This window comes from Ammodytes marinus (genome assembly GCF_949987685.1).
Source record: "Ammodytes marinus genome assembly, chromosome: 7".
Lineage (NCBI taxonomy): Eukaryota > Metazoa > Chordata > Actinopteri > Uranoscopiformes > Ammodytidae > Ammodytes > Ammodytes marinus.
In genome coordinates, this window is record NC_137211.1 from 8,125,030 (window position 1) to 8,149,682 (window position 24,653).

At 40.0% G+C, this 24,653-nt stretch overlaps 2 protein-coding genes across 3 annotated transcripts; one reads left to right on the top strand and one right to left on the bottom strand.

The window, feature by feature from the left end:
• The first annotated feature begins 2,446 nt into the window (after nucleotides 1–2,446).
• Nucleotides 2,447–15,419, top strand: wrap73 (WD repeat containing, antisense to TP73). 2 transcript variants are annotated; one of them, XM_080030932.1, is made up of 13 exons: nucleotides 2,447–2,567; nucleotides 3,181–3,268; nucleotides 3,446–3,598; nucleotides 4,462–4,578; nucleotides 11,571–11,643; nucleotides 12,229–12,332; nucleotides 12,423–12,509; nucleotides 13,005–13,139; nucleotides 13,449–13,526; nucleotides 13,602–13,704; nucleotides 13,829–13,954; nucleotides 14,156–14,347; nucleotides 14,920–15,419. In XM_080030932.1, the coding sequence occupies exons 2-13, from the start codon at nucleotides 3,200–3,202 to the stop codon at nucleotides 15,030–15,032; spliced, it is 1,350 nt and encodes a 449-aa protein (XP_079887058.1). In that variant the 5' UTR covers nucleotides 2,447–2,567; nucleotides 3,181–3,199; the 3' UTR covers nucleotides 15,033–15,419. The 2 variants fall into 2 exon arrangements, with proteins under 2 accessions (XP_079887058.1, XP_079887059.1); XM_080030933.1 differs by having other exon boundaries at nucleotides 12,235–12,332.
• A 1,459-nt stretch (nucleotides 15,420–16,878) lies between these two features.
• Nucleotides 16,879–20,580, bottom strand: tprg1l (tumor protein p63 regulated 1-like). Its single transcript, XM_080030811.1, has 6 exons — nucleotides 20,229–20,580; nucleotides 19,907–19,998; nucleotides 19,191–19,241; nucleotides 18,634–18,759; nucleotides 17,866–18,019; nucleotides 16,879–17,203 (listed from the first exon to the last, which is right to left on the bottom strand). The coding sequence occupies exons 1-6, from the start codon at nucleotides 20,445–20,447 to the stop codon at nucleotides 17,009–17,011; spliced, it is 837 nt and encodes a 278-aa protein (XP_079886937.1). The 5' UTR covers nucleotides 20,448–20,580; the 3' UTR covers nucleotides 16,879–17,008.
• Nucleotides 20,581–24,653: the final 4,073 nt, after the last annotated feature.

A 24,653-nucleotide genomic window follows, 5' to 3' on the forward strand; every position in this document is an offset into this window, starting at 1 on the left:
TATTTAAAAAAACGCGATCGCAGGCACATGTTGAATAGGCCTGTAGCCCGTACCCGCAAGCTGACACGAACATCGTTTTGCATTGCGCAGTTGTGGGGCAGCTGCGTTGCTGCAGTTTCCCGCTGTTCCCGGGGCTGCTGCCGCCGCAGATTCCAGTTCTCAGCTCGTCCCTCAGTGCCGCCTGGTCAGATCCCAGAGCAGCTCATGTGTTTGCGCAGGGGATCTGACACAGAGCGACACCGCAAGACGAGCAGGAGAAAGGCAACGAGGCTGGTCTCAGAGCAGCTTAATTGGGATTCCACCTGGACACTGACGACTTTTTCACTTAGCATGCACCTCCAAAAATAACCAGAAATAACCACAGTCATATGCCTACAACTTTTAGGATTATTTATGATCTATAACAGAGGATACATACGCACAAGTCTGGTTTGCCTTTTCTTAATAAGTGTGGTAAAACACGAACACATTTAGCCACTCAGAAAAACAAAGCTATATCTATTATTTCTTATAGGCCCAAATCAAACACAGTCAGTGCCCAAACATGTTAATGAATAGGCCTAGATAAAGCCATAGATTATATTTTAACAATTGAACTATCCTCTTTTAGGCTATTGCCTATGTGTTTTTTCTCTGTAAACCACGGCCTCTGCCTATTCTATGCCTACATTTCTGACATGTTATATTTGACATTGTGCTCTCTGATATTTACCTGTCTCCTCTTTGTGTCTCCACTCCCAGGTTACGGCACCCATGACAACACACACACACACACACACACACACACACACACACACACACACACACACACACACACACACACACACACACACACACACACACACACACACACACACACACACACATACGCACACTGCCTTCCCAAGAGCTATTTAATGCAAGAAAATACACAGTCCCTACTGAGAATGAATTCATTTAAAAATGGTTTTAGATTCGATCCTCCCCAGCCTCACGTGAAATATTTCATAATGCCATATGAGGATTTAGACGACGAGGTATCCTTGGGTTACACTATTTCAGCAATGAAATGTCGCCTTTAACTGGCTTGCATGTAATAAGACTAAACACGTAGATAGTATTATAGGTTAACCAATTTTGAATGTTAATTAACAAAAGGATAATATGTTATAAAACATAATCATCGATTTTATTAAAAACTCATAATATATAATTTATATCATAATAATAACAAAACACTGCAATATTACATGTCTGATTCAGTAGGCATATGGATTATTGCTAAGGCTTATTTGTATTAAAAGTTATTTTTTAAATGATTGGGCCTATTTGCTAATATATAGCCTAGGCCTAGATGGATACATACATACTTTATTAATACCCGAAGGGAAATTGTGCTGTTTCAGTGGCCAAAATAACATTATTATACTCTCCTGAAAATATATAACGACTTGACAAACCAAATCCAGCTGCAAAAAAAAATAAATACAAATAAATACCCAGAAATATTTTAAACTAAGAACATTTTAAACTAGTCGTATTCGGAATCTTATCCCGCTTTATCCAACGTTTTGATATGAAAGCTATCACATTCTGCAGAAAACAAACGCCGACAAAATGTATGACATCAGTTAAATATCAAACTCACTATTTGTAGACCTGCTATAGCCCATTTAAGTAAATAAACGTAGCCTACCTGAAGGTTTTTATTATTCCAGTCCAAATACCCAAGAATTATGTTGCGCCGAGCACCTGCCTGTTTATCATCGAACATGCCAAGAGAGTGACCCTCCATAAAAAAAAAAACATCAAAAGCTAGAAAATCGATCGAATTTAGAGTAGGCCTATAATAACAGTGGTAGGAGGTGATTGACTTTTCGGAGAAAAAAAAAGAACTGCGAAGAAACAGGAGGTTTAACTGATTTGCATGCTGATGAGGGAAGTGTGAGCTTTGCTGAGGTAGACAGAGGAGGAGGTGAAGCGTCTTTTGCGCTGGGAGAAGCAGGGGAGGCGGTAGCGCGGTTTGAGCGCACATAAGCGGGAAACCTTTTCCAGCTCAGGGGGATAATGGTGGGGGGTATTACAGTAGAGAAGTTCAGCAGATTTTTACTTTGTACATAGGCTGCAACGCCTGCAAGATAGGTATCTTTGAATAAAAAACAACACAGATTAGGCCTGAGGATGAAATATTCAGTGGGGGAATATACTTTATAGGCCTATGCCTACAGTATATGAAAATTATGCTATAAAAAAGTGTATATCGTGAGCCTCCATAATGTGAAATTCCTAGCCAACAATACAATAACATACTTATCATAAAAATAACATTGTTGCATATATTTCTCTTTAATAGTTTGAAACACGCGCAGGAAAAAAGATAAAGCACAATAATGACCTACATTTCCCAGAAGGCGACAGACCGACGCTGATTGGACAGCACCGATGTGACGTCATCTGCTCGACCAAACAAACTAGCAGTTAATCAACAGCGAAGACAATCATGCGAAGGAAAAAACTTTTCTAAACTGCTTGTGGGACCTTTGTCGTCTCTCATCAGACATACGAAAGCAACGTAATTGCTATCAGAGGTAAGTCTTACAATTGAGTGTGAAGATAATGAAAGGTTAGCCGCCTGCTAAGTTGCTAGTAGCGTTTTACTATTGATAGTGTTGAATGAGCCCATTGACAACAAACTAGCAGCTAACCGTACCTTTAGCATGCAATGTTGGTTTCTTCCTACCCACTGGCTCAGACATCAATTTAAACGTATCGACAGCATGCCCAAACGGTGGCAAATAAGTCGTACTTTAGACTGGGTTAATGTGAGGTTTTATTTTGCTTTAGCTACTTCTTATAATTGCAAGTCAGCAAGCTATGCTAACTGAGCTACCTGTGGCTCAGTTCTCTGTGTTTAGGTTGTGTTTTGAAATAGACTTAATTATTATTTTTTAAACACAGGTAAGTATTGTCCCCATATAGTTATTGCACGAGAGAACACCCGTTTCTGTTAATGTAAATATGTTTTTATGTTTCCTCCTGTGTGATGTATTTATTTGGCGGACTTATGGCGCCATCTCGTGTTAACAATTGGAAACTACTGCGTCAGTCATGGATTTAAAAATTTGAAGGAACTGATTTGGGTTTTTTTATTAAAAGAAAAAATGTCATACATGTCATGATAATTACATTTCTCATGTGTAGGAACAGTTTTGATTGTAAGATGAATTTCTCTGAGGTCTTCAAGCAGTCCAATCAACTTTGTAAAATTTCCCCAGATGGGAAATATTTGGTAAGTGTTTGAACATTATTACATTATTTTTGATATTGTGTGTTTTTGTTGTGAATATAGTATAATGTTTTAGAAATAATACTTTGAATCTGCTTTAATTCCCTTGGTGAGGTTGCTGGTCACACATAGATACAATTGAAGTGTGATTGAAGTCTCTCTAACCTGGCTCTTTCTCAGGCTACCTGTGTGCAGTACAGGCTGGTGGTGCGAGATGTGAGCACACTTCAGATCCTGCAGCTCTACACCTGCCTGGACCAGATATCCCACATGGACTGGTCTTCTGACTCTCTCTTTATCCTCTGTGCTATGTACAAGAGGGGACTAGTACAGGTAGGCTTTGAGAAGAGGACAGAAATGTGAGCATGTACTGTATAGTTAAATGCTGGTGATCAGTCGTATACCTGAGTAGTCGCAGTCAATCTTAAATTAATACTGTTAGTGCTTTATTATACGTAACAGAAAAGGATTTATGTTTTTTGCCTTTATTCAAAGAGTGATGTGAAATATTTTCAATATTGGTCAGACAATATAGGCAATATGAAGGCATCTTGTAAGGCTTCACTAATTTTGGTATTCCCTTTGACACATTTTACACGGATGAAGTTGTGTTGCCTAGAAATCAAAATAATTGACCCTAGTGTCTGATAGATAAGAGGCCTCCTTTTGAAATAGGTAAACATGAGATGAATAGCAGTGCAAATTTTATTTTGAACACAATTATTAAAAGGTCACAATGCCAATAATTCACCACATCCTGTGTTATCAACATTTTAAAACAATTGAATCAAATGCCAAAATAACATTTCCTCGAGTCTTTAAAACAAATCTTTTGTATGTTCGCCGGTAATCTTTTGAGTTTAAGGTGGTCAATTTCACTTCAATATTGGGCAGTTGAACTTGAATTGAATTTATGCCCTTTCGTGTTTTAAAATCCTAATTGGCTGACATAGCTTGTCATACTTACTGCAGTTTTGCATGTTAGTGTAATTTCAGTTTCATGTGCATCACGGCGCAGGTAGCTTACCGTTGGAAAGGTATCCAGTACCAGTCTTTCATGGTTTCTGATGCTCAAGTGTTTCCTACTGTTTGAAATCAATTTAAGTCAGGTACAGGACGTGTGTGTGAGGGATGTGATGACCGATCGGTGATGGCTGATTGTTGTTCTTCTGTCACTCTCTTTTCTTCCCCTGCAGGTTTGGTCTCTGGAACAGCCGGACTGGCACTGTAAGATTGATGAGGGCTCAATAGGACTGCTCTCCTCGCGCTGGAGTCCAGACGGACGTCACATTCTCAACACCACCGAGTTCCATGTAAGTGTGAAGTTGGTGCGAGCATGGGTGCATGCATTCATATGCTTGTCTGGTTTCAACTGTTGCTGGCCCCATAACGAACGGGGACCTGAAAATAGCCAGACACCAGAGCCTTTCTTGACCGCCCCTCCGCCCTCCCACCCCTCTATGATACATGTATTCAGCCTGATTTCATAGCTCCCCTCCTGTTAGTGTCCTGTCATACATGAGTCTCAAGTACCACTGTAAAATGGGTGAAATGTCTATGTGGCCTTTCAGTGTACGATTGGTATTTTCCTCAGCAGCAAGTCCTGTTAGAGATGTTCTTTGCTCAATTCAGAATAATACCTACCAAAATCAAGAATTGTGATATGAATAGATGATAAAACAATGTCACAATAAAAGCAATCAGTCTAAAGTAAATAAAGTAAGTAGACGTTTGGAAAGTACATTTTAAGAAGTAATTTAATCAGCCAGCCTGCGCTGCTTTGGTAGATTGTTCCACAAATCCACTGCCATTTTGTAAAAAGGCCTTGTTTCTTTCTTACATTTAGTGAAAATTGTAGCTCTCTCAGTGCAGTCCCTCAAACCACAGGTTACCCTTTGGGGGCACGCAAAGATGGCAACAAGCATATTTTGGTGATTATTTTTTTCTTTCTTAATGATTTAATGTATTAATTAAGAAATACATGTTGATGAATGTTCTCTCTGTCTATGGTTAGAGTTTAAATTAATCCAAGGGACAAATGAAACATGTTGTGCGGTGGGAACTTAAAAGTCGAACTCGACTTGACCTGAGTTTGCCGTTTTTTTGGCCCTCATGCCAATGTACATCAATGCGTTATGACCCAACTGATTCTGGATCTTTGAGGCTGATGTTGTTCAAGGAGAGTAAACAATGATTTGATATTTCTGCACCTCTTACTCTACACTAATACATCTGTGATAAGTTAATAAAGGTAAATACTGCAAATACCGCAAGTATCCCCATAGGCATGGATGGAACCATTGTTGTTAGCGTAATCATGGCCTTAAGAATGATATAGTCCACAGAAAACCTAAGGGTGTTATAATCAAACCTTGGGGTAAACCAGCTGCAGTAGATCAGGTTTGGCAGTAGTACTGCAGTTAGATTCTCTTTGCCAGGGTTTTTTTTCTCAGTATAATGGAGTCATCCCTGGATAGTGGGTGTGACAGGGGGAAATTCTTTCATACCATAATATTGACCTTCGAACTTAACAAGGATAATCATATTTACCGCCATGGAGATTCCATTTCATTGCTTTAGATACTTGAAATGTGTGTCATGTAAAAGGCCCTGTATATTGTAGTTAAATGACTATTGACGGACTGCTCCTTCCAAAAACAGGCTCATAAAGAAAAAGAGTCTGGAGATGTTCAGTGTTGTTTTATAAAGGTCTGCAGTATGAAACTCAGACTAATAAAGATGTGTTTGGTTCCGTTCTATGCATCTTGACTCCTGGTTTGAATGAACTCCATAGTTAGTGCATGTTACATGGGGTGAGGAGCTCTAGCAGCTACCCTAGGACCATGTGTAATATGACGGGGGCACCGTGGTGGGCTGCGTCTGTCATGCTGAACCTGACTCCAGGAATCATCTGACAGGTGTCGTGGCCCAACACACAACTGTGTCTGGTCCGGAGAAGGGTGCAGGGAGTGCACATGTCTGTGGCATGTCTGCTTTGTGTCTGCCTGCGTCTTAAAAAAAAGGGATGGGATGGGAAGTCCCTTAGGAGAAATGGCATCTGCATAGAACAGTATAGCTTTGCTCTTAAAAAGTCAAGAGTGCTACTTGACTTGTACTCATCTCATGTTTTGAACCCATGAACAGGTGTTAAGGTGTAAGTTCAAATGATTAATTTAATTATTTTTCTAAATGTACTGTATGTCAAAAGATTTATGATCACAACTATTTTAAGAATTTTAGAACACTTTTTGTCCGACAGGTTAAAGTCCAAACTAAGCACATAATGTTGAAAATGTAAAGGAAATGAATCGATAATGAAGGTAATTGTTAGTGGTATACCAATGTTTCCTAAAGCACTTCATGAATGTGCTTGTCTATATTACCATCGAAGCCGTTTTTGTTACCTGTTCATGTTATACTGCACTGATGCTGTACTGGATAATGATATACAAATACTTATAATGGTTGTTTGCTTCTTTGAACCTACCACAACTCTCACCATTACTTCATATTTGGAATGGCATTTAAATTGTGTTTAGGCAAGCCACTCCAAATGAATATTGCAGGTCAAGAGCTTGGGATAACACTGTTGAGCTGTAAGGAAAGAGGTGTCAAGCTGTTACGTGTGCCTTAATATTAAAGATACATTCATTTATCATTGTTATGGCCAGATGTTTTAGAAATTATTTATTGGACATATTTGTTTAATGGTTTAATCATAACATGTGTTTTATTGTAATCATCTCACCTGGCAAAACATGAGCAACAAGTTAAGGCCAGCTCAATGTTACTGAGCATCTTTTTGTGGTTGAGGTTCCAAAACTAATTTCACAGATGCAAAGTAGGTGCTGGCATTGCCAAGGGGCCCACTGAACTTACCTTCACCCCAGCCCAAGATTTCATTAAGGCCTTGCCAGACGGGTGTTCGTGTCAGGCTAAAATTTCAGCTCCACTCATAAACAGCCTGCTATATTAACTTGTTTAGGGACAGCTGCCTGTAGTGTGGATCGTGCCACTGTGTGAGTGTGTGTGTGTGTGTGTGTGTGTGTGTGTGTGTGTGTGTGTGTGTGTGTCTGTCCATGTGTCTGTAAATCTGCTTAGCTGGCTGTGTGTGTGTGTGTTCCTATGTGTCTGGCTCTCTTTTTTTAGCCGCTGCAGTGTTTGCTTTTTAAACACAAACAGAATATCTACAGATCTTTCTGATTTGCAGGTACACAATAACTTCTAGCTCACAGCTCACAATGTAACTTTAGGGGAATGGTCTGGCAATTCAGCCTGTAGTGCTAATAGGGGTTTCAGTAGCAGGTCAGCTCCAGACAGACTTCAGGTGAGCACCTATTTCCCAGCCAGCCAAATGCTCCTGTGCTGTTCTTTTAGACTTTAAGGTAGACATACTGGCTTTGGAGGCATATATGTTAAGAAAAACCCATCCACCTGTTTTCAAAAATGGGATAGTGCCATGTCACAGGTTCAATAGATAGTCGTGTTGCTAAAACCTAGCCTATATGTATTGTGAGCCTTCATGCAAGTCATCCCCTATTTGAATTGCGATCGTTTATCTTGAGACCTTGCAACATGCCACTCACACATCCATGGTAATCCACCTTTACCAGCTGAGGGGTGATAAACTGAGGGTGGAAAAACTCCAGCCAAGGACACCATTGAGCTTGACTTCTCTAATGGTTTTTACATTGTTGGGATCGGATTAACAATAGCATTCTTGGCCAGTACTGCTGGGGATTGCTAACGTGTATCATTGTTGGCAACAATACTAATGGACTGAAGTGCAATCGTAGGCAGCTGCTGCAATGCAACATGGGACAATAGCTCACCCCTAACTAAACGTGGGCTGCGAGAGGCTCCAGTTCCTTGGTAGAATCATGAGGCTGTAACAGGAGAAATAGGCTATATTGGTTTGAGATGGCTTCCTATGTGGAATGCCTACAGTCTAATCCTCTGCTGACAGATAGGCCTATATGGCATCAAATACGTTCGCCCATTCGCTCGCTCTCGCCAAGTCGTGCAACAAGAATGGCGGATAGAAAGGTTTTTTTCCAGGTTGCTGTCAGTAACTTTGTCTCCAACTGGTCGTGGTTATCATGTTGCTCACAGGCCGTCCTATTGGGAATGTTTTCTAATTCTGTGGTTTTCTTGTTTTGAATTCTTACTAATAAATACTAAATGGATGTGATGGTAGCAATTTGCAGCAATTGTCCCATTTGCCAGTGTCTTAAGATGGTCTTGTCATAACATGTCAAGTGAAGTTGTTTTTGTACAGCTCTCAATTACACTATAGTCTCAAAGGACCTAATACTATATGAAACAATCATTTTCTGCCCCTCCATCACTTTTTAGAAAGCTTCACAACGACCCAGTTTGGTAGAAACGAGTCAGAATTTTTGAAATCGTCTCTTAATGAAGAATCCTAAATGTGTTGATCAAAACAAAAATAATTAAATAAAAAATATTGTACTTGTCTGTAATTAGAGCCAGCACTGATAGCTTTTTGCAGTTATGTTAACCCCGGCACAGACGTGGATTTTCCCATCTCTGACGGATAAACAGCAGCTGTTGTAGTGGAGTTTAGCCTTTTCACACCACGCGCATGTCCCTAGACGCTATGCCGAAGCTGCTGCTCACCTTTGGTGAGGATACTTCATCTTAAGTGTAGCTTTACCAACTAAGGATCTTGTTGCATACCACCCCACATGGAAAAGCATTTCCCAACTATTTTGCTCATGGTCCCCTTCCTCCAGCCAGTATAAAGTTACACTGCCTTTGGGGTCTTGATGTCCCCATACCCCTATGTGGTGGGTGCAAGCATCTTAGAAGTGTAAGTGTGTTTGTGTTTGAGCTATGTTGATATTGGTTGCCATGGCACAATGTCTGAGGGGAAGTCCAGGAAGTTTGCAGCAAAGTGTTATTACAGGGCCTACACAGCTGGATGTCTGGACCAGACAGGAGGGTCGACACTTCAGCCCAGTAAGGTGACAGACTTGGCCCAGTTCAAATGTCTGCCTAGACAGTTTAATGAAAGCCTGGTCACTTTAGTACTTAAAGCCCTGCACATTTTAAAATGCAGGCTTAATTTTTCATGGCCATAAATATATTTTTTGTTTACTATGATTATTATTTATACACATTTTCTCTAGAATATCTGGCTGTGATGGTGCCAAGTTAGGTTTCTCTATAACAAGCTTACATTGCACGAGAATACACAGATTTGGATGTGGAATGGCTGTGCACAGTATCGTTTGATAATTGTGTGTGCTTTAAGGATAACATTAAAATTAAAATGGGAATTTTCATATTTGTTTCAACCAGTACTTTGTCATTTCTGTTGTGGCAAGTTTTTTTTCCCTATGAGAACAGATATGTGTTAAACATTGTTCATGGCTAGTGCACATAACCAATTTATTTCACACACATCTAACCATTCAAAGCATGATCAAACGGGGCTGCATGCATTCACATTATATTGGCCTACTGTGAACTGTAAAGGAATAGATTGAGGGCCATGCATTTAACACCCTCAATGTCACAGCAATGTGCTTGCTTTCCCTGTCTATTTGGATTGACTTAAAACTATAGGTTGTGTTTTAATAAGAGAGGAGCGAACCAAACAAGAGACATCTTTGTTGTGTAGGTTAGTCAATCAGCCCTCAAATATTGAACTCATTGTAGGTCAGATTCCAAAACTGTTAACAGCACAGTGGCCTATTGAAAAAGACGGATGTATGTATTATGTTTACACACATTATGTATTTGAGAACTGCCATTTTTGGCCTGTTATTACAGAATTGCAGAAACAGCTTTCTCTGTGAACATCTTAACACCCAGGCAACTGTACAGTAGTACTGACCACAGATTCTCTTAACAGCATTTCAAAGACTGTCATGTGCTCCTTGTATCTTTAAAGGGCAGCTTACCACATGACATACTGGGCCTTGGGACATTACATGCTGCACTTTTGGCCGAGTGCCACCAGCTTTTGTTGGCGTCAATCTTTGTTGAAGTTAGTCTGGTGGGTACTTGATTGACTGCTGTCAAAACTGAACATTAACACATGTGGTCTCTTTGTAATGCAGACTTGCGGCTGGATAGTTATTCTTTGGCGCTGCTTCTCGGTTGGTGGAATGCACACAACACTTTGGCTAAACTACTTGCTGTTAATTTGTCACACTTGTAGCAAACATGTCTAACATTACATCTTGGCTTCTAAATGGGCCGGTCCTATTTTCATGCTGCGTGTTCAGATATTCTTTGGGATCTGTTTATTTAAAGTATGCTTAAGTCCTAATTTGAATAGTATAATCTCTTTTTGACTACTGTCAGTGACTGCAATCCTTAAACGTATGCGCTCAGTCCCTGTTGATATACACTGATAGGTAACACTCCACATACACTACAGGACAATTCATCTAGTGATGGATGGATTCCATGTCATTGTCTAATATCTTTCCCAGTGGTCTATCATACACCTCTTCAAAAATATAACCCATTCTGTCCACAGCTGTTAAACAGTATGATGGACCATGGTAGCCTGGACTGTATTCTACATTTGTCCAGCTGACAGACAACTCTTTGTGTGTAGTGGAGCACTCAGAGGCCCCATTAGGCTGGTACCATGGGTTGATTGAGCTCTCATTAGTTAGCTGTTGACACCGAGTGGCCATTTGCTCATAGCCCCAGTTAAGATCTACCCGCAGAAGACTATTTAAAAAAAAAAATGTATATCATGTAGACTTAAGTGTAGTAGAGTGGGTGTACGTCGAAAATGGTCATGCAGTTGTCTCAAAGTGTTAGCTTTAAAATCCAATCCATAATCCAATATGTTTCTTTTGCATTTGGTGTTTAGTTTGGAACCCAACTGATGTATCAGAATGGTTGAGATTAATGTTCAATTTTACCTTATGAGCTATTACTGTATATACTGTATTATCATTGTATATATCCGCTCTAAGTTAGAAGAGGTTGCAGTCAAAAGTCCCAAACATATATTTGAGTTCATTTAGAATCGGTGTTGCCATTACACACAAAGCAATGAAAAATGTATTAATAACTGTAAAATGATCCACTATGTTCACATCTTGGTCACAAAATAACCAGATTCAAGAATCTTTTATCCAAATGTTTGTCTATTTTATGAAAATTGTGCACGCATCGGCCTCAATAAACAAGTATTTCTCACACACACTTGCTTGGATGTGCTTATGCCCTTTGCTGTGCCTGGCTGTATGGTATGTGTGTCATACTTTCACTTGGAGATAATTCACAGTATGTTTTTCCTCTGATGCCTTGACAGGTGAGAGTCACCGTCTGGTCCCTGTGCACCAAAGCGGTGTCGTACATCAAGTATCCCAAAGCATGTCAGAAAGGTCAGTATAAAAATGAAAAAACATTATTGTTTTAAGTATTTTTCTTGTGACTTATTATGAGTGTATCTATATAACCCAGAGTACCTGAGGACAGGGTCAGTGGCTCGGCATGCCCCATGAATAACACTCCGTTCTTTACCTTGTGTTGTGACCCTGGCTATGTGGCCAGACTATAGGCCTCTTTGCTGACAGCTGTGCCCCTCCTTCAGTAAATGGGGCATGCTCTTCATAACAGGCCTGTCAGCAGCTCGGGGAAAAATTATGGTCTACCGCTTTCCGCATGTAATACTATGCCGTTCTGCGACCCATGTATTATTTTTATTTTTATATAATATGGCCGTGATAGTTACATATCACCGACCTGATGCTGTCAAATAATTGCATTGGATGAAATAAACAGGGAGCCATGATGGGTTTACATATTCAGTTATCAGCTCCTCAGTTAACTTTAGTTCTTTTGTTCTTTTTTAACATCAAATATTGTTGTATCAACTCTGTTTTTACATGATTTTGTCATAGTAAGAGTTTTTCTTTTATACATGTGATTATCTGCCATAACTGGGGGTTGTCATCTTTCACCCACAGGTATAGATTTCAGCAGGGACGGCAGTTATTTGGCCTTGGCTGAACGCCGTGACTGCAAAGACTATGTTAGTATTTTTGTGTGTGATGACTGGCATTTACTCAGGGTAAGTAGAGCTATTAACAAATGAATACAAATAAACGTAGATCTTTTTTTCCAGGTAATTTTGTCGTTTAAAGTTATTTGACATTTACAGCATTTCGAGACTGAGACACAGGACCTGGCAGGGTTGGAGTGGTCTCCTAACGGCTGTGTGCTAGCAGTGTGGGATAGCTGTCTCGAGGTGCGTCGTGTGATTTACGGACTCATGATTCAACAAGAGAATAGGATGTGCTAACTTCTCTGATAGCTTAGCTTTGTTTTGATGGGATACGTTGTTATACCACCACCACCACATGCAGCATTAGAAACACGGTCGACAATGATTACGTATTTAAGTTTAAAGCATTTGGATCAAGTAAGACAGACGAATGTTTATGTTTTGTGTTAGTATTCAATTTGTCAATGAAGCTTATTTACAAAGTGTAGCTGTATCTACAAAGCTGCCGTCTGTTGACCATGTACTACACATTACAGTAGTGAACAGAAATTACACCCGTTGACCCCCTGACAAATCATAGTGTAACGGCCATAAAATAAGTACAATAGCAAGAAATCACCTGTTATTGTGAGTCATCGTGCTGCATTCCAATTGACCAAGCCTAGTTCGAACATAAAGAGGATGAATGGATAGTACTATTGTTTAATGTGTGTGTGTGTGTGTGTGTGATCTCCCCAGTACAAAGTGTTGCTGTATTCCTTGGACGGCCGGTTGCTTTCGACCTACAGTGCATACGAGTGGTCGCTGGGTGTCAAGTCTGTGACCTGGAGCCCCAGCAGCCAGTTCTTAGCCATTGGCAGCTACGATGAAAAAGTATGAACACAAACTCTTGAAAAATGATGGATGATGACCTTTATAATAGAAAATATCACATTACAGCTTGACACAACACAACTAAAATAACATATAATAATGTATGTATTATCATTGTGAAGCCACATTGTCTTAAGAAAGTACTCCACCAATTTGGCATTGTACCTGTCTGAAAAGAAACAATATAATTCATTTCTGCAAATAATGAATTGTACAAACGTAAAGTGTCGAACATGTTTACACCTGCACTGTGATTCACTGTATGTATTTGTCAAAGTAAATGACAGCACTTTGATACACTCATGTCAGGTGCGCATCCTCAATCACATCACGTGGAAGAAAATCACGCAGTTTGAACACCCAGCAACCATCAGCAACACAAAAGCTGTGAGTAATTTCCAGCCTTCACAATGAGCCTTAAAAGCATTGCAGTGCATTACTGACTGACTGCTTTGTTGCCAGGTCTTGTATAAGGAAGTGGATAGAAGGCCAGCTGTTTGCGGTGATGACCTGTCGCTACACAACATCACAGTTGGCACGACGCTCTTCAACAGCCAGAGCAAATGTTTGTCAGCTTTTGCTAATATTAAGACATTATTCTAAAAGGAGTATTTGACTTAAACTACTGAGCTAAAGGTACCCACTTTGTCTGAACACAAACTCTGATTTGTTGTCATTTCCTGCCCCAGATGAAATCTGCTCACTGCCAGTCCAGATTCCTGTGGTCAAACCAGACCAGGACCGAGCAAACCCCAAGATTGGTGTCTCTGCTTTGGCATTCAGCTCAGACAGTCGCTATCTAGCCACCAAAAATGGTAAAACTTCACAGAATACAATTGTCTCCTCATTGTTAAACCCAGCAGGCAGGACTGCATTATATGTAAATAACAGTTCCCACATTTATTTTGCTCATAAACATCACAAACATCTGTGTTAACCTGTTTTTGCTGCAGTGTTTCATAGCTCTATATGCTGAATGTTGCTTTGCATGTGCATCTGTGTTTCTCTGAGCGTAGACAACATGGCCAGTGTGGTCTGGGTTTGGGAAATGCAGAAGATGAGCCTGGCGGCTGTGCTTGAGCAGACAGCGGCCGTGCGTAGCTTTCAGTGGGACCCCCGACGACCGCGGCTGGCACTGTGCACAGGCAACACCAAACTCTATCTCTGGTCTCCAACGGGCTGTGTTTCTGTCCAAGTCCCCACTGAAGGTAAAATGGTCCCTCACCAAATGTTAGAACCATCAATTAGCTGAAATACACTGCTCCATTATGGTGTTGTCAGATGTAGAGGAGGGCCAGAGCACTCTAACCCCATCATGCTGATTTTAAGTTGCACAAGGCACTTGTGTATGTTGGCAGCAAGAGGTCCCTGTTTCAGTTTTAAAGAGTAACAAACCCCAGTGAAATGCTTTCAAAATCATGGGGTTAAGTTTTGCTGGTTACTTCCTGTTCAAAGGGAAAATATCCCACCATTTATCCGAAGTAAGAATTGAACACGCAAATAGAATAAATATGTGGTATCTCAGTTTTAACCTATGGGACGCTAATCTGTGTCCCTGCGCTACATTTTGAATTGTCCTGAAAGATGGATTTCTCTTATTCAGAAATCAGTCAAGTAGAATACAATATAACACAAACTGGAAATTGTCAGAATAAATACAAATGTTAAGGGTTAACAAACGGATCAAGGTTGAACGTGGATTCGTAAGATGCACAATTTTTTTTTTCATCCTCATTTTGATTTAAAGTCATCACAAATCCCCCCCTCTGTATTTTGCCAGGTGATTTCCAGGTCCAGTCCCTCACTTGGCACTCCAGTGGAGACTCTCTGATCCTGCTCGGGAAGGATCAGCTGTGTTTGTGCTACATGGACACTGACCAGGAAGACAAGTAAAGCACACAAAGAGACACAGGTCTCAAGGCAGAACTGGATTGCATTTCAGGCTTAATCTAGCCATACACACTTGGTTGGGAATGTGTGCACGTGACAACCAAAAGGCTGATGGGAACACTCCTTCTCCAAATCTCAACTTTTACACGTTGATATTTTTGTAGCTGCTCAACAGGTTTTCTGATATGTTGAAATCATTCGAAAAGCCTGACATGACATTCCTCCTGAGAAACATAGAAAGGATTAATGTCACCTTTTTAAAAAAAACGCGCACTTAAGCACTAGTTGCAAACACTGTGAGAAGATAGAGGTTTACAAAGTTTTATAGATTTCACTGTGCTTTTTAGTTAGAAATATTTTGTATGTATTGAAATTGTGTAATTATATTGAATAAATATTGTGATACATAACACCGCTTAAGGCCAGTTACTGTAATGTGTGGATCTAAATCATTCAATTGATAGAAACAGTTTGTGTGCCCAGCTCTTGTCAAACTACCAGAGAATAGTATGAAGACGCTGTAATTTTTCTCTAGGGGTGATTTTTTTTTATTCTAGTAAGAATACAATCCACAAACCAGCAGTACAATCATCTCTATGATGTCCCAGTTATAAAAGCTTGAACTGTACGGCTACTTGAACTTTTGACTTCATCACTCGGTTGCAGTCCCTGACAGTACAAACATAATGTAAATGCACTTCTTTACAATGAGCAGATCTGAGGCCTCGACAAGAACATGAAGGCTTTTATTATTCTCCGTTGTGCTGCACTCATCAAGAACAAAAAAGAAACCTTCACATTGTTTGTAATAACAAGTGAATCTCATTTAAAATCCCCCAATAGAGTACTTTAGAACTGACAAATTCATTTTCTAAAACCATTCTTGAATTGACTGCATCAAAATAACAGTAAATAAATAAAACAATCACTATTTACAAATCATTAGGTTTATCCCCTTCAAAATCATCAGTCATGCAAACTCAACATGCAGGGGACATGCACACTCTACGACCAGAGAAGGGCATTTTGGGACACAGTTATTCATTGGCACTGTTGAGAAAGAAACTGTTCTGTTACCTTTGGTAGCACAATGCTAATAAGAACACATCAATCCTCTCACAGGATGTGGCTGATGAACGGATGCAAAGCTTGTCTGCATGTTTTTCATTTTGTAACCCAACCTGTATTCCCACTGCAGAGTTTAACGCAGCTCAGTGCAAATGTGTGCCTAAAATGAGTGGTGGTCACCGAACGTTTAAGGCAACTTACAAATAAACATTAATACATGGTTCACAAGCTCTTGTTGCATAACACATCTGGAACATATAAGGGCATTTGAGCTATAGTAGCTCTTCAAGTGGTACATAAGCTTTCTACTCTGAGCAATGTCAACATCAGGTCACTTACAGGCAACTGTAAGCATGGAGCACAACATTAGCCAGTAAGAAAAGGAAGGTCAGAAATGTGTCATTTATAATGTCCTATAAACAAGTTGAATGCTGGAGCTGAGCAATCTTAGTAATGCAATCCTTAATTTCAAACCACTGTAATGGAGCAAACATTGAAGATATTCTTGACTTGTAAACAGAGCACATCTTTAACCCTGAAATAACGACACTGATGTTTGCTTTCCTTTACCAAAATCTAAACATCATATATGTTTTGACCTTCTGTCAATCAGTGTTTAAACAAGGAGCATGAAACGGCAAGAAGCTCAATCTACAATCTCTTTGGAGGACAAGGACTGGGGGCCGCAAAAACAAATGGGACAGTCCATGCAGTGCTGTGCGTCTTTTACCAACAGTAGGCTGACCTCTCGTCTGTAACGCCAGCTTAAAGAGTTGTGGACATCTCATGGAAGCAACTTACACACATACACACACACGGATAGGCTGCGCGTTACACTGCAATAGAGGAAGAGCTTCCCTCCGATAGCGCAGTGTAACACAGACATGTTGTCATTTGGAACAAGTGGATTTTTAGAAGCCGATTTTGCCGCGTGTCATGGAGTAGCCCAACTTGGCCTCATTGTTGATGAAGGACATGATGCCCAGATAGGTCTCGATGAGCAGGGGTCTCTCCAGGATCAGGACTCCGTTAGCCCGACCCGGGATGGGGTGCTCCTTATGGGCTTTCTTTACTGCCTGTATCAGCTGGGTCCTGAAGTTGTCCAACTTGGCAGGTAAAGGAAAAATAACAACATGAACACTCCTCCAAAAAACCTCCAATAATTTATTATTATTATTATTATTATTATTATTATTATTATTATTATTATTATTATTATTATTATTATTATTATTATTAATAGTATTGTTTATTATATATAATGTTGTTATTGTAATTAGTATTACATAGCATACCATTTATATATATATATCTATACAACTAAAACTTGAATGAATGCAACATTTCATGGAGCTGCTCTTAAGTGTGAAATAATGGAAGTGACTGAGACTTTACAAGTGCATGAGAAAATGCAGTCATGTCCCCAGTAAGCTGCCACAGGAAATGTTGTTACCCTGCCAATAAGAAATAAACAAACCGCTTTGAGCTAATCTCTTGATACCCAAAGCCATGACTGCACTGTTTATAATAATATGAATGGATTGGTTATACAGTTTGAACGGACTTTCAATCATGGGATATATTTTTTTCCCCCTGCAGCAATCGGCCTATTGTTTCCTGTTGGACTCTTGACTGCTAGAGCTGTTTTTGCTGCCCATTGTGCATGAATGAACAGCAGCACCAGTGGTCACCATTGTTTGCCTCGTGAAGTAAGCAGACAACACACACACACACATTCACACCCTTTATTAAGTTAAAGGGATAATACCTGGCAGAGGGAGGCCACCTTCTCATCCGCTTGGGCCATGGGGTGCTCTGTGACGGTTGAGTAGGGCATGTCTGTGGACCAGGGGTTCCAGCGGTTTAAGAAGGAGGCCCGAGGACGTTTGTCCCATTGGACACGTATCCCGTAGCCTTCTCTTCTGTAGGAGAACATAGCATATTTAAGTGAATTCCAAGGCCATTTATTTTAACTGTTTAGAACTGTTTCCATACATGGACATAATTTCGGATGGTGTCAAGATAAATAATCCAAAATCTAATCCAAAAACCTACAATGGCTGCTTCTTAAATCTTAACAGGACAAATCAAGTTGGGCTGTATGTTAATGCAGCAGCAACACGTGTAAAGAAACAGCAGGAGGATGTGGTCAAAAGAGGATTAACCTGATCAGAATATGGATTGGTATGTGGACCGTTGACGTCAGTTCGATATCCGACTTGTGAATTACGGCCAAACCGATATTAGATCAGATTGGTCCCATCTCTTCCACGTATGTCTAAAGAGAGAGAGTCTATTCCTTTTTTTAATCTCTTCCAATTGTACAATAACAGTAACATTATATAAATCACAGAACTTAAACTGTTGAACAGAACAGTTCTTAGCAACAACTCAATCACAGCTGCATTATTAAATGATTACTCATGCCACTTTTATGGCAAGGGCAAGGGGACGCGTCCGACTCTTAACGCTGGCATTAATATACTTTGAGTAAATGCCTAATATGAAGTTGGAAAAGTAAAACATTGTGTCGTACTTGTTAAGGGACTTGGGTGGGAACTCAAACTCGCCCACTGAGATGGTGTCCACTGCGTTGAGAGAGATCCTGACCACCTGCTGACACAACAGGTTGATGAAGTCGTACTTGCACATCAGCAGCGACCTGCACACGCAAGCAAAAGATGGCAAATCGTGTCAACAGGCAATGTCAAATATAGGGCGAATCATTTGCTCAAACATATAAAAAGGAGAAGTAAGTGATATGGTCCTTTTTAGCTAACTTCCTGTCAGTGACTGCAGTTAGCGGTGCCCTCCCTCGTCCCTACGTCACCACCACATGAACGCGCAGCCGTCTTCGTCAGATAGTGCCGTGATGGAGAGCAGCGAGTCATCGTTCACTGGCACAGACCTGAGACCTGCCTCTTTATAGAGCTCTGTCTCCTGATTGGATCAAATGAGCTGGATTCTCGAAATGTTTTCTAGCAATTACAAAGCTGAATGACCTGTGTTATGAACTGTGCATTCGGTTAAAGCACTTAAATTAACAAAAAATATCACTTACTTCTCCTTTAATCAAGATACTGGTTGACTTACCTATCAGTTATAAGGACAAGTCTCTCCCTCTCATTGTTCCAGTGGTCAACTCTGTAGAAAAAAACAAATATGCCAATTTACATTTTGTCGTGGTTAAATAAAATTGAAATATAATAAACTACAGAATTTAAAAAAACTTGGACTGCATGGTCTGCATGTATAATTAGGTGACACATTACACATGTGAAAGAGCAACATCCTAAAAGACAAGCAGCCAGGAGCTCACTGTTGACAAACATTTAGTCTTTGGCCTTAGGGCCTAAACACTGGTGAATAAGATAACACTTTTAACTTGCATGTATCATTATAAAACTCTCCCAGTTGATTGCCAACATTAAAAAAAATACATATAATTTTTTTTTCAGAAATGTTTGAATAACTATGCATGGCAATATAAATTAGAATATTTTGCAAAACAAAAAATCTAGATCATGGATAAAGTCAAGGGTTAAGATCTTACACAATTGGCTGCATAGGAGAAATATAGCCGGATGCAAACCTAGCAACCTAGATTTGCACTTTGGACCTTTTACTCAAATGAAAGAACACATGTTATGCAAGCAAAATAGCCCAACGTCTCAAAATTGACCAGTGCTTTGAAAAAACACGTTTTTGCCTGCAGTCTCGCCTTAATACATCTCCAGCTGATCGTGTCACTTTAGGATATGTCTACTTGCTGATAATGAACCGGTCACATGGTGCGTGGGTATACTCACTCAACTAGCAGCCAGACGCTGAGCACCTCTCCATCCTCTGAAGGGAGTGCCACGGTCCTGATGTCGCTCACAGCCTGCTCGATGTTACCTGGCTGACATCAGCATCACACAAGTTACCATCAGTCATCAGCAGCATCTCAGACAGGCCAGCGTAGAGTACTGATAGTGATAATGTGCTGGTTGAGCTCTGATAAAGCACTGTCATTTTTTCTACATGCGCTTGTTTATTTACCAATGTATGGAGGAGGGTGGATATTTTGAAGAGACATACGCCCACGCATACGACGCGCTAATAAATAAATACAATGATGCAGCGACTTACCCTGAACACGAAATAGTCCTTCACTTTCGCTTGGATTGTGGGGTTGTGCACGTGAAAAGGCGTCAGCGTTTGTAACGGGGGGCAGCAGGCCCCGTGTCCCAGGCTTCTCCCGGCCTCCGGCGGCGTGAATGCCACCTCGACCCCCTCCTCGGTTTGAGCAGGGTGGAGGATCGCAGCGCCCGGACTCTGCGGCTCCACCGTGTCGTTGAGCTGAAGCATGGCGCAACACACGCAGGACCGTGGAGGAGCTTCCCGGGCGGCACTGTGCGACAAGTGTTAGATTAGAAAACGTCCTTTCGGGGATACAGACTCACCCATTTCGCAGCACGAATAATGTTTTGATTGTGGGGGCTACGAGGAAGTAGCCTATTGCCCTCACGCTTCACGTTCCCCCCACCCTTATTTCTTTCCTTCCTCTTAAAGGGACATATGGTTTTAACCAAGCCAATTGCATTCTAAGCCTAGAGTTGATGTGCTGTGCACACTTGTTATATGAAGGCCTATGTGCTATGATGACGAAGTCATCTGAAGTCTGGTGTCAGTTTGATTAAATGCATAAAGCCGTAATTATACCTGATTAGGATAGGATTTTATAAACTTTACACACTAAGCATGATGTTTTTTATTGCCTCATATCCATTGACTATGTCTGTTTGAATTACTGTGGGGAAAGTGCACAACACATCATTGTCAACCACTTTCAATTGCCTTTAAATTCATTGGTGAATTATCTGACTGTCTGGGGTCATATTGTAGACCAGGCTGTAACATTGGCAGTATCATCAAGTGCGTGTACAGTTTTGATTTAGATTCGATTTCCATGGTTGTGTTAAATCGTTGTTGTCACACGTGCTGGATTTATGGAGGAAACAAAGATAATTTTTTTAATTTTTTATATCAGGTTGTTCAATGTCCATGAGGAGATTTTAAACTGTGATTTTAACTTTTAACAAAAACACATTGTGGTGGTAAAAATGTATTTGCATCTCCTAAAATAAGACATTCACACAATCAAGAAAAGAGTCGGATAAGCATCCTTCTCTGAATAACCAATAACCAACACCAATTTGATTGATATTCTCGTATTGAGAGCTACATTCAAACATACAGGTACTAGTAGGTCATGTACATTTGTGTGCTGTGTTTTCATGTTTTTTTCAATAGTTGTCAAAGAGCAGGATGAGCTTCCCTCTATGGAGGAATGTTTTCCTGAAGGTAACACCCAGGCTCCTGTGATGCCTTCACATGCTCAAGTGCATATTCACTAGAAAGGACCGCGCCACATCAATTTGTCATTTAAAGATTGAATGATTTCTGAATATATTGAATTTTCAGGACATATGAATGGATTTGGATGACAGGTGAAGATTGAAGACGGATGTTGTCTGCTAGGCTGGTCTGGAAAGATGTCCCCGGAGTACGGGTGGAGTGAGACTCTGTGTGTGAGAGTTATGCATCGGGTTGAGTAGGACGAGATGGAGGGATGAAGTCAGAGACAAACAGCAGTGAATGAGTTGACGTGGTATAGGAAGGCTTGTCAGGAGATTAGAGATGTGGTTGAGGTGTGGCCCTGCTGCCGAACTTAAGTTAATTAACTCAATATGGTTTTGTTCCCTTTCCATTCACATATACTGTACAATGTCAGCCTGCTTCCTTTTACAGTTTAAATACTCAATGCAATGATAATAAAAAATTGGCATATTAACAAACACAAGAGTAATGAGAAACATTTATGGTATTTCAAGGAACAGACACACACCATGATCAATAGGGGAAACCTGGAGACAGTGGCACACATGCTCATTATGCTCCTAGTGAAACAGCACCACCCTGTGGACATGCAGTGCTGATGCAGTGCTTGTAAGTAGAGGGTGTACACAGACTTTAGAGACATACTAGTCATTAAGTGTCTTTATGAGAGCCTTACATAGGGTCTCCATGGGGCTGGAGTGAGCCTTGTGGACTTCAGATCAGAGTAATGCAGAGTTTCAATGCTGTTGAGAAGCATTCATCTTGTCCTTCATATCAACAGGAGTAGCATTAAGTGCATGTACAGTTTTGTTTTTCTGTACTCATTGAACTGTTAAGATTTTTTTTTGTTATTGCATTTTCATGGTAAGATTAAATTGCTGTTGTCACAGACATTGACCAACACGTGCTGGATTTATGGAGGAAGCAAAGAGAGTACAATATTCCTTATCACTCATGTAACTTGGGTTTCTGGAAAGTATTGTCGACTTATCTCAGCCAATTAACAAGCAGAAGTAGGTCACTTTATCTGACTTAAGTATTAATGTTTGAAGAGGATGAAGTGTTTACTTCTCTTTCAATTTTTTTAGTTCAAGTTTATAATGGTGATTTTAATTTTAAATAAACCACATTGTAGTGGTAAACATGTATTTGTAACTCCTAAAATTAGACATTGAAATTTGACATTCACACCGTAGAAAGAAGAGTAAAAAAAACATCATTCTTAATGTGAATAAACCAACAGCAGTTTGATTGACATTACATTAATTGGACAAAGAAAACATTATTTAGTAAAATGAAGAAAAAACACTAAATGTTTAGCCATGGACCCCTCACTGATAATAAAATAGACTTCTTGAATTGTAGCTGATAATTCAAGCATTGGGAGCTACATTCCAACATACAGGTACTACTAGATCATGTACATTTGGGTGATGATTTTCTCAAATGACATGCAGCAAGTCATAAATGTTATCAAATGGATCTCCTGCACATGTTTGTGATGAATGTTTTGGGTAATGATTGATCAGCATAAGACACTATTTAAGGCTGGGACAGAACACAGAAACTACAAAGTTGAAGTGCATAGACTGCCACTTTGAGAATGGAGATGACAATGTTTTTTCCACTGTTGCTGCTGATCTGCTCTTTCTCCACGGCTCAGCTTCAAACAGACTCTGACAACCAAATCATTCCACATGGGAAGCAAACTGAACCCCAGAGAAGGGAACCAACAAATGCCTCTGAGGCCCAACACGCCTGTCCACAAGACATCCATGCTGTGCTGAGAGAGATGAGCGCCTCGTTGGCTGAACAGAGGGTGGAGATGAGGCACTTATTTTTTTTTATTTTTTATTATTCTTTCGGACAATTCCACACAATACACAATTTTCTCTTGCAAATATTCATACATCATACTTTGTGTTGTCCGAAGGGAGACGGAAGAAGCCAAAGGCTTATCAGGTCCTGCCCCCATTTTCATCAAATTCGGATTCAGATACACAGATTACTGTTACAAAATAAAAATAAAACAAACAAAAACATTATTTTTTATATATATATATCGATATATATATATATATATATATATATACACACACACACACATATATATATATATATATATATATATATATACATATACTTTTTTTTTAAGAATCTGCAGTCCAATACACAGTCAATTTTAATCTAATTGCTTCAGCTTTTAAAGCTCCCATATTATACACTTTTCGGTTCTATTATAAACCATATTATATGGTCTTAGTGGTCCCTAATACGTTTTTCTTTAATTGTTTGCTGAAAAAAACTTTCAGATAATTTATTGTACTATGCTGATGTTCAGCTAATCTCACAATGGCCTATTTTTTAAAAAAGAGTTGCAGGTCCCCTCGTAAATATACAATCTTTGAGCTCCCCCCGCCCCCTGTCCGGAAGCGAAGCCAGATACGCCTCGCCCTCTGTCTGTCAGGGCCGTGGACCAATAAGAAATAGGGGTGTGGGCTGCACAGTGGAAGCTTCTGGCTTTACGGTTTGTGAGGTCAGAAAAGGGGATAATTCTGACTGGAGTGTTTTTGGGGGGAGGGGTGGGGGTTTCAGAAAAGGGGAGAGTGAGAAAAGGAGAGATTGTTATTTTTATTGATATTTTGGCAGTCTCTAGGCACACCGTGGACGCATGGATATGTTGGAACACATTTAAAAAGTGCATTTAGCATAATATGGGACCTTTAAAATCAGTTCAGCACAGTTCAGTTTTTCTGTGACAATGCCAAGTGTATAAAGTGTGAAGTGGCCTTGTATTTGGCCTGTTCCATTACTAAACTGGTAGTCTAAACACTTCTGCAAAAGTATTCCAAAACAAGTCTGTCTGTCTGCTGGCCTGTATTATTTGTTACAACATTGTAATGAAAGTGACATTGACATTGTGCTCAGGTTATTAGTCTGTAATTTTCAATAATTTTTGAAACATAATTTGCTTTGAAATTGCGCAAACTGCAACTCCCTGTGCCAACTTCATCAAGTCCATTCCACAGCTTAATACCATTTACAGATATCGAAAAGGATTTAAGTGTGGTCCGTAGATTTTTCTCAGTGAATTTACCTTTTCTTCTTAAATCATGCGAAACTTCTCTGTCTTCAAACATTGCTTGTAAACTGTTAGGAAGGCTTTTCTTTGAA

Coding starts and splice junctions, on each gene's coding strand:
- wrap73 (XM_080030932.1), top strand. CDS start 3,200: ATGAATTTCTCTGAGGTCTTCAAGCAGTCCAATCAACTTTGTAAAATT. Junction 13,955..14,155: donor CTATCTAGCCACCAAAAATG/GTAAAACTTCAC, acceptor CTCTGAGCGTAG/ACAACATGGCCAGTGTGGTC. Junction 14,348..14,919: donor TGTCCAAGTCCCCACTGAAG/GTAAAATGGTCC, acceptor GTATTTTGCCAG/GTGATTTCCAGGTCCAGTCC.
- tprg1l (XM_080030811.1), bottom strand. CDS start 20,447: ATGCTTCAGCTCAACGACACGGTGGAGCCGCAGAGTCCGGGCGCTGCG. Junction 19,242..19,906: donor AGCGTCTGGCTGCTAGTTGA/GTGAGTATACCC, acceptor TTTTTTCTACAG/AGTTGACCACTGGAACAATG. Junction 18,020..18,633: donor CCACCCAAGTCCCTTAACAA/GTACGACACAAT, acceptor GTTCTCCTACAG/AAGAGAAGGCTACGGGATAC.